The sequence below is a fragment of the Lichtheimia ornata genome (assembly GCF_029851405.1).
Source record: "Lichtheimia ornata isolate CBS 291.66 chromosome Unknown scaffold00199, whole genome shotgun sequence".
Classification (NCBI taxonomy): domain Eukaryota; kingdom Fungi; phylum Mucoromycota; class Mucoromycetes; order Mucorales; family Lichtheimiaceae; genus Lichtheimia; species Lichtheimia ornata.
In genome coordinates this window covers 1-9,968 of record NW_026695518.1, presented here as the reverse complement: position 1 = coordinate 9,968, position 9,968 = coordinate 1, and the positions used below count along the sequence as shown (strand labels likewise).

Genomic DNA, 9,968 nt, shown 5'->3' with positions numbered 1-9,968 from the left:
TTTTTGTTCCTTTGCTTTATTTGCTATTTTCATCTTTGTTTACCTCAATCATTGATACTTCACATGCTTCTCACTTACTCAATCTTCCGAACTTCTTGGCGTATGTTTGATGGCAGCCGATATGACGATGTCCATGCCAAACGCGTCTTCCACACCGCTGATATTATCGCCGATCCGATTGGTACCATATTGGGAACGAGGCCGATGCCATGACGCCATGTCATATATAGTAATGCTGTCAATGCGCAAAGGAGTATATAAGACAACATCAATCTTGACCAAAAAGTTGCCATCGCTGTATTGTCGTTTTATCATGAATCCATCGTCTCGTCAATCTTCTTCATCTTCCAAGTCCACCGAGCCACTCGAGAAATGCGAATGTGAACAGTGCTACCATACCGAGCACCGCTTTACCTGGCAAAAACATCGTACTATTACCAACCATCACTTGATACATCCACGTACAGGTAACCTACCATGACATCAAGCCATACACTTGTTCCTTACTGACAACGATAATAGAAAATCTCTCGAAAACGACGCCTCTCCCGGTCCCTAAATCGGATCTCGTTAAAATACGCGGTTAGTAATTAGACAATAAGATGCCAACCGTAACCTAACCCATATACTTCCTTTGTATCCATAGTATCGGAAGAGCAAGTAACTGGTGGATCAGCATTGGTCGTTCAAAGAAGTGCAAGAAATGCTTCGTATTACTGTGATGCCGACGATGACAGCAACGTTGATGCTTTACCTGATGATAAGCCCTCTGATGAAAGGAATACCAACGGGGACCTTACACCAGAAATTGCTGTGCAAGACCTTCCTTTCGATGTTGTAGCTGAGGATGATCATGACATGACATGTAAGTTGTAGATCACAAACGAGATACCAAGATGACTTACCAACATTTTGCAGCCACATCTCAGCAAGATACATCCCAAGGTCCTATTTCTACTGTGCTTTACGTGTATCTGGTGGTGTTTTGTGATCGTTTCTTGTCAAGGGAAGGTGCTGAGATATTGCTGGCCATCCTCAATGCATTGTTTGTCAAGTTCGTCTCTGCAAGCTGCCAATTGCCCACTACAATGAAAACCTTGCGTAATCGAGCGGGTCTTGAAGAATTCATGCATGAAGGAAAGGCGTATGTCACTTGCTCCGAATGCCATTGCATCTACCCTGATGATGACACAAGCGCCTTGTTATGCACACATGTCGAATATGCCAATCACCGTAATGGTTCTTACCGAATGCCGTGTGGAAATCCATTGTATTACAATGTGCGTGGTCGACTCGTCCCACCAAAGGTGTATGCGTACCATCCAATTATCAGCAGCTTGAAGTCCATTATGGCAAGACCTGGTTATGACAGATTGGTGGAGCACTGGAAAGCACGCAGGAGAACCCCAGGTATAATGCATGACGTCTACGATGGTGCCATGTGGAACGAATTGGAAATCAAGATCATGGATAAGGATGGTCACTGCATCCGTCGAAAGTTTGTTGACCTCAAATACGCCTTGATGCTGACAATGAACGTCGACTGGTTCCAAGCCTTCGATCAAAAGCAACCGTATTCAGATGGTGTCATCTACTTCACCATCAACAACCTCCCTCGCTCGATACGTCACAAGAAAGAGAATGTCATCCTTGCCGGTGTCATCCCAGGTCCAAGAGAACCCCAAGGTGCTCAAATGAATCATTACTTGGCCCCGATCGTCAAGGAGCTCCAGAAACTTTACTATCGGGGGGAAGATATGACATTAGCCTCTGGTGAGAAGGTCAATGTTCGAGCTGCTTTGTTCATGGTTGCATGTGACATACCAGCTGGTCGCAAGGTGTGTGGTTTTGCTGGTGTTGGAGCCAAGAAAGGATGCCATAAATGTGACAACATTTGGCCAGCAAGAACAGATCTCCCAACTCAACGCGATTGGTCAAACTTTGATACTGATACTTGGCGACCAAGAAACTATGATCAACAACGGCGCCATGCTCTTCAATGGGAATACCTTGATACTTTGACCGCTCGTAAGGATTGTTTGTCAATGCTAGGTGTGCGTTTTTCAGAGCTATGGAAGCTCAAGTACTTCAACCCCATTCGATGCAACATTGTCGATCCAATGCACAACTTGTTTTCGGGTACTGCAAGCAGGATGGCGCATTTTAGTACCAACACCATACCAAGAGGATTTCGATGACAATACTTCGGCGGATGAAGAAGTGGTGCCTGATGAGCTGCAAGACCTCCTGCAACATTATGCACATTGCTTTGTGGAAGTGAGTGGGTTGGGCTGTGTACGAATTGGTGTGGAGCATGACTGTGGTGTCGGTGATGTAAAGATGATGATGATGGATAGGGGTGTGTGCATAATGCATGAATAACCACCCATGTACAATATAATAATGCAACTATGGATACCCATGTACATATGAATGATATAAAAGAACCTCTTCTTACAATAAAGAACCGACATCAGATTCTCACAGTATTTTCTGAACTCTCTATTCTTGATCTTTTTATTGCAAACATCACATTTTTTACTGTGAATTTTCACTATGTCGTCTAACAAGCCTACTTCGCCTGCTCCAATGGACGTGGATAAGTCACCAAAGGAAACTCCTACTGGTAACCATGTCCAAAAGCAAAAACCTTCCGATCCTAGAATGCGCAAGGCCTTGGAAGCCTATAAGAAGATGGTGGAAGAAGTTGAGCAGCGTGAGCAAGTCTACAATGATGTAGCTCTCTGCGATGATATTGAACCACTTGAAAAGAAGCGCAAGATGCTAGAGCTTAAGGAAGCCCAAGACAATTTGGAAAACTCTAAAAAGCTCTGGCGCAAGCAGCATCCACAGCGTTTGGAGTTTTTATCCTTGGAGGAAGCTGAACAAGAGAAAGAAAGACGCGAAGCACGTGAGAAGGCGCAACAACATGTTGTACCAAAGGACCTACCTGTGCTACAGATTGCTGGAGGCTACAAATGGAACCCCCAAAAGGTTGTCCATAACTCGGCTGCAGCATTCGTGCGCGCATTTGAACGAGAGCTGTCTGCTCACGGCTTGCCAATTGAAAAGCATTGGGAACGTTTGTTGTCGAGAGCAATGAATGATCCGCAATACCTTTGGTTGAAGGACCAAATGGCATCCATGGAGCAACCAATTACTTGGAAAGCCATCTCAACCCAAATTATTACAAAGTATGATACGCATGTGCAGCGTTACAAGGCCATGAGAAGGGTGGTGCGAATGCAACAAGGTGCTAACGAGCCGCTCAACTCATATGTGGTCAAGTTTCAGCAACTCAGCTTGGAAGCTGACATGCCACCTGGCTTATTGCTGAACATTATTTTCCTTTCATCGTTGCAACCAAAGTATGCAGAACAAGCATTGTTGGCCATCGTGAATCGTTACGGCTCGGACATGCCAGATGATTTAGAAGAAGTATGTCAAATCGTTGCTGCCATGAAAATGGCTGAGATTGGTGAAAAACGTGAAGCGGATCGTGACCATGGCAACCTGCAAAAACGATTCAAATCGAAATCCGATGACAAGCCTAGGACCAAGCGTTGCGATTACTGCCACAGGCAATGGAAACCTGGCCATCGTTGCGATGAGTACTATGAAAAGAATGGCAAAAAGAGCCATAATCAAAAGAACATGGTGCAGCGTGCTGCACGCTTGAATGATGGTGATGAAGTAGTGGATACTACCTTGCCATGTAAGTTGAAGAAATCCAAACATGATTACATCGATGAGGTATTAACACCCATCACAATACAGAAACATAAGATCAAAGCATTGGTGGACACAGGAGCCACATTCACAGCTTTAGATTTGGATTTTGTAAACAATGCACAAATAAAGTATCACATGGTAAATGGCACCATCACTCTTGGCTCAAATGGTACTACAGTGCCACGCATTGGTCGTACAGACACTTTAGAGGTTTCTTACAATGGTAAAACACATTATCAAGCTTTTGAAGTAATGAGGTTGGCACGCAATCATCCTATGGCAATTGGTATGGACATGATGGCTTTGTTGGGAATTGGCTACGTTGGGTTAGCAACATCTTGGACCACTCCTTCCAAGCAAGAAGAGGTGGAAATTGATGACGCACCTTATAAGCCAGATGCAGCCCCAGCTGGTGATCAAAAAGCAATGAATGCTTTCATACAAGTTATCAATCCTTCCTTAGATGCCAACGCTAAAATCCCAAAAGGGACCTTTTGCAACATTCCTCAATCTATTATTGAATTAAACACACCTGAAGGTGTGGCCTGCTACAGGCGCCAATATGAATTTCCTATAACACGACGTGCTATCGTTGATGATACAGTGAATGAATGGTTGAATGAAGGCATAATCAAAGAAGTGCCTGCCAACATTGATAATAGGTGGAATAGCCCACTCACATTTGCTCCTAAAAAGGACATGTCTGGAAAGAAGGTTGGTGTACGGCTGTGCTTAGACCCACGCCACATCAATCAGCATCTGCCTGATGATAGGCATCCTCTTCCACTCATTCGCTCAATCTTTGAACAATTGGCCGGTGCCTCGGTTTTCAGTACCTTGGACCTTAAAAGTGCCTTTCATCGCTTTAAAATACATGATAAAGACCAACACAAAACGACCTTTACTGCGGTAAACGGCAAACAATACATGTTCGTTGGCTGTCCTTTTGGACTTAAGCCCATATCTGCAAAGTTCCAACGCGTCATGCAAATCTTGTTTGATGATCTGCCCTTTGTAACCACATTTGTGGATGACATCGTGGTATACTCTACAAATCTTAATCAGCATGCACAGCATGTTTGTACTGTTTTGAATCGGCTAACTAATGCCCATCTCTTGCTAAATGCAAGTAAATGTCATTTTGCTCAACGAGTTGTTTATCTTCTCGGTTTTCGGGTCTCTGCCGAAGGCATCCAGCTTGACTCTAGGAAGGTCACTAATGTGTTAGAATGGCCTACACCACGTAGTGGTAAAGACGTACAACGTTTTTTGGGAATCGTGAACTATTTTCGGGATCACATCCCTAACGTGGCTCGCTTAACTTCCAGTTTGGATAAGTTGAGGCATGCTGGTGACCTTAGTAAGGTTTGGACTTCCCAGCATGATAAAGCCTTTTATAATATCAAGTACGCCGTGTCTCATGCGCCCATGCTACGACATGTTGACTTACGGCTTCCATTTCACCTCGCTACCGATGCCTCAAATGATGGCATAGGAGCAGTGTTGTATCAAAAGCATCATGGAAAAAACAATATCGTTGGCTTTATGGCCCGAGCTTTAAGTAAATCAGAAAGAAATTACTCCGTGACTAAGCGGGAGTTATTGGCAATCATCTTTGCCTTTAAAAAGTTCCATAAGTTTTTATGGGGTGCACCTTTTACACTATACACGGACCACAAGGCCCTCATGTATCTACATACACAAAAGGATCCAAATCCTATGATGATTAAATGGTTGGACACCTTGCTTGACTATCAATTTACCGTCGTTTACCTACCTGGCATTGCCAACATCCTTCCTGATCACTTGTCGCGTTTGTTTTCACCTCTGGATCAAACGCTGGAAGGGGGTAAAGCGCTATACCATATCAACAATGTAGATAAGGCAGTCAACAAGCCGCTCTTAATGCGAGCTGTCGACTTGCTTGACATGTTACAACCTCCAATCTCGGAGCGTAAAAGTATACTTGAAAATGCACATTTATTTGGACACTTTGGCGCTGATGCCATTGTACGTGCCATACACAATAATGGTTTACATTGGCCATCTATGAAAGATCAAGCAGTTGAGCTTGTAAGCTCATGTAAAGAATGTCAAAAATTCAACATTGCTAAGAATGGCTATAATCCATTAAGACCCATAAGATCATATGTACCAGGTGACCACTGGGCCTTGGACCTAGCAGGTCCAATGACAACCACGTCAAAAGGCAACAACTACTTGTTGGTGCTAGTGGATGTATGTACACGATATTGCATTTTACGGGCAATCCCCGATAAACAATCACACACCATAGTCAACAACCTTATACAAATCTTTTGTGATTTTGGGTTGCCACGTATACTTCAGTCAGACAATGGAACTGAATTCGTGAATGACTTGATGAGACAATTTAAAAGAGCAGCAGGCTTCGATCATCGCTTGGTTACACCGTACCATCCAAGGGCAAATGGTGTAGCTGAAAGATGGGTGCAAACATCGGTGCGAGCCATAAAGAAACGAGTACAAGGTGTGCACAAAGACTGGGATATCTATGTACCAGCGGTACAATTGGCATTCAATGCCAAGATAAGCACACGGCTCAATACTGCACCATTCTCTTTAATGTTTGCCCGTAAACTTAATGACTTCAAAGACTATCGCGATGATCAAGATCTATCTCCCATGCAACGTAATGACTTGTTGCAACGCATTGATGACATGTCTAATATCATCTTTCCTGCTATCAAAGAAAGGATCGATAATGTCACAAGCAAACAGAAGGGCAAGTTTGATAAAAAGCATCAGCTCATCGAGTTTCCTATCAATAGCCACGTGATGAAGCGTGTGCTACAAAAGAAGGGCAAATTACATCCTGAGTATGATGGTCCTTATACAGTTGTAAGGAAAACCAAAGGAGGCTCATACGTATTGAAGGATGAACAAGACGAGCTATTACCAATTGATGTACCGCCCTCACAATTAAAACTCATATCACATGATGAAGTACTGCCTGCTGATCAAGTCTATGAGGTGGATCATATCGTTGCACACAAACAACAAAAGGATGGGCATTATTTATACAAAGTACGATGGAAGGGATACCCACCTGATGAGGATACCTGGGAACCTTACCAACATTTCACAAGTCCTAATGTTATTAACGCCTATTGGGAACGTCTTGGCATTGAACAACCATCCATACCCCATGATACCATACCAACTACTACCATCACATCTTCTCGTACACGTAAAAGACGTAATCCAACACCACACAATACTCGTACCTCAAAAAGGCATCGACGTTAAACTTGTACCTTGTACCTTTATTCCATACGGCAACAGCCTGGAAGGGGGTAATGTGGTGTCGGTGATGTAAAGATGATGATGATGGATAGGGGTGTGTGCATAATGCATGAATAACCACCCATGTACAATATAATAATGCAACTATGGATACCCATGTACATATGAATGATATAAAAGAACCTCTTCTTACAATAAAGAACCGACATCAGATTCTCACGATATTTTCTGAACTCTCTATTCTTGATCTTTTTATTGCAAACATCACAATGACATACCTGTTCGATGCATGGAGCCTATCCGATCCCGTCCATATCGACTCACGTGGGAGGAGGAAAAGTATTTGCAAGAGGAGCTCACTCGCTTGTTGGATCTTGGATTGATTTCACCTTCGAATGGACAATGGACGTCGCCAATCTTTTTTGTCAAAAAGAAGGATGGTCAATTACGATTGGTGGTGGATTATCGCCAGTTGAATGAACGTACTATCAAGGACGCTTATCCCCTTCCACAAATCGATAACCTTCTGGATTCCATGGGTGGTGCATGTGTATTCTCTACTCTGGATGCGGCGAGTGGATATTGGCAAATCCGAATGACAAAAGAAGCTTCTGAACGCTCTGGTTTTGTATGTCCATTTGGTACTTTCACATGGAACGTAATGAGTTTCGGCCTTACTTCCGCCCCATCGACCTTCCAACGTACCATGAATACGATCCTTCAAAGATTCATCGGGCGTTTTGTCTATTGTTTTATCGATGACATTATTATCTATTCAAGATCAATGGAGGAGCATCAAGAGCACTTACGTTTGGTATTCGAAGCATGTGATGAAGCAAACTTACGATTGAAATATAGCAAGTGCAGCTTTGGACAAAGATCGGTGGAATATCTTGGACATGTGGTGTCTGATCAAGGTCTCGCTCCAACTGATCGTAATGTTGCAAAGATTTTGGCGATGCCACCCCCACGGAATGTTGAAGAAGTGCGCTCTTTCCTTGGCCTCAGCGGGTATTATCGGCGTTTTGTCCCACAATATGCACACATATTGGCACCCGTATCATCACTATTGAAGAAGGAAAATAAGTTTGAGTGGAGCCATATTCAACAAGAGGCTTTCGACAAGGTCAAGGCAATCATGACTCACCCCACAATCTTGGCTTTTCCGGATCGTTCGCAAGTCCAAATCCTCACTACGGATGCTTCTGGTATCGGTGTTGGTGCCATCTTATCCCAATCGCCAGATGGAACTTCAGAGAAGGAAACGGTGATCGCATTTGAATCAAGAATCCTGAGAGGTGCAGGACTTCGCTACTCAGCAGTACATCAGGAAGCATTAGCGGTTTGTTGGGCTGTCGAGAAGTTTCGGCATTACCTTGCTGGGAGATCTTTCATCCTTCGTACTGACAGCTCTGCCGTGTCCTTCGTCTTGAACAGCTCAAAGCCATCGAAACTTCAAAGATGGGCCGCTATGCTCATGGGCTATGACTTTCAAGTTAAACATCATCCTGGAAAACAAAACCCAGCCGATGCACTATCAAGACTCCTACCTGGTGTTCCCATAAACTTCCTCATGGTGGCAAATATGGATGACAAATGTACTTTTGAACAAGGACCCGATTGGTTTGGACCAGAAGAAGACCATGAATATGACGACAAGGACCTCGTGTACTTGTGACCTGATCCATGACATTATACTCGATGTACTCATATATGCGCTTTGGACAGCTGTACTTGAAGACTTGATGATGGCACATGTGTGCATATCCAATGGATTACAAAAGCGTACTTGGACAAAGGCCGAAAAATCACGAAAAAGAGAAGCTGACGCTATTACTGGTACGTATTTGCTCTTAGTATCCATGATTGCTCGCTACTTAATTTACCCTACCTCGATTTGCTGGTGGACAGAGGAGGAAGCTGACGATTTGATACTCCAACATACGGCGAACATAATTCTTGTGAAGTCTTTCAGCCATGCTCGAAAGCAGTATACTCTTCGTATTGATGAACAACAAAGCACGATAGAAAGTTGCACATGTCCAGATTATCGATTGAGCAAAGGCATATGCAAGCACATGTTCTTGATCCATCGACTCGAGGCACTCAATTTGCCTTTTCAGCAAAAGCATACGACAAGCCAACCTGTGCGACAATCATCCCAAACCACGGTTGCCACGCTTCCACAACAAAACACAAGGGAGCTTGAGCTGAATAGCGCCATAGCAAGGTAACCTCCTTTAGATAACGCGAATCATGTTTAGCTAACCATCACGTATAGATTCCATGCAGCAATGCAATCAATCGATGGCCCTGCAGCACGTGTCAATGCAAATAATTACGATGAAACCAAGGCACGCTATATTAATCAAGCTGCCCAACATATCGAATCGGTGTTTTCTTTGCTAAAGGAACATGACAAAGCAAACAGTAGTCTCAATGGTCGTCAACGTCGTGTATAATCACACATGCCTGAAACCCCCATAAACATCCATCCATAGATTTCTTTTCCCTCTTCAATAGACATACTTTTATAATATTATATCATAAATCCATATTCCCATCAGCATAAACTATATTGTCTGGATACTAATAGCAACACTATTTATGGATGAACATTGTCACAATCCAATACTCTCCCTTTTTCATCCTTCCATCTCGTATGCCTCCATTGGAATGATTGTGCTGGTGTAGGTGTGTGAGTGTGTGTGTGTGTTGTTATTGATAACGTTAATGAGTACGCGAGACTCGGTAGGTGTTCTGAAAGTTTATGTGAAAAGTAGAACAAAGAATCATAAATCTAATTTGAGCTACACCTATACCAAGCACGTCGGAGATGTAGTGCCTGAACCACCACATCACCCTCCCCCCAGGCTCCTATAGCCGATTAATGCAGCTGCGCACACTGCCTGGAGTATGATAAATGTTTTTGTTGTTATGACTTGCGAGTC

At 43.5% G+C, this 9,968-nt stretch overlaps 3 protein-coding genes across 3 annotated transcripts; all 3 read left to right on the top strand.

Moving 5' to 3' along the window:
• Nucleotides 1–2,556: 2,556 nt before the first annotated feature.
• O0I10_013002 (uncharacterized protein) lies at nucleotides 2,557–7,020 on the top strand (the record flags this gene model as incomplete). Its single annotated transcript, XM_058492873.1, has 1 exon — nucleotides 2,557–7,020. One exon carries the CDS (start codon nucleotides 2,557–2,559, stop codon nucleotides 7,018–7,020), a length of 4,464 nt encoding a protein of 1,487 aa, XP_058336363.1.
• Nucleotides 7,021–7,306: 286 nt separating this feature from the next.
• O0I10_013001 (uncharacterized protein) lies at nucleotides 7,307–8,695 on the top strand (the record flags this gene model as incomplete). The annotated part of the gene is made up of 1 exon (XM_058492872.1): nucleotides 7,307–8,695. One exon carries the CDS (start codon nucleotides 7,307–7,309, stop codon nucleotides 8,693–8,695), a length of 1,389 nt encoding a protein of 462 aa, XP_058336362.1.
• Nucleotides 8,696–8,879: 184 nt separating this feature from the next.
• On the top strand, nucleotides 8,880–9,479 carry O0I10_013000 (uncharacterized protein; the record flags this gene model as incomplete). The annotated part of the gene is made up of 2 exons (XM_058492871.1): nucleotides 8,880–9,247; nucleotides 9,299–9,479. The coding sequence occupies 2 exons, from the start codon at nucleotides 8,880–8,882 to the stop codon at nucleotides 9,477–9,479; spliced, it is 549 nt and encodes a 182-aa protein (XP_058336361.1).
• Between the last annotated feature and the right edge of the window lie 489 nt (nucleotides 9,480–9,968).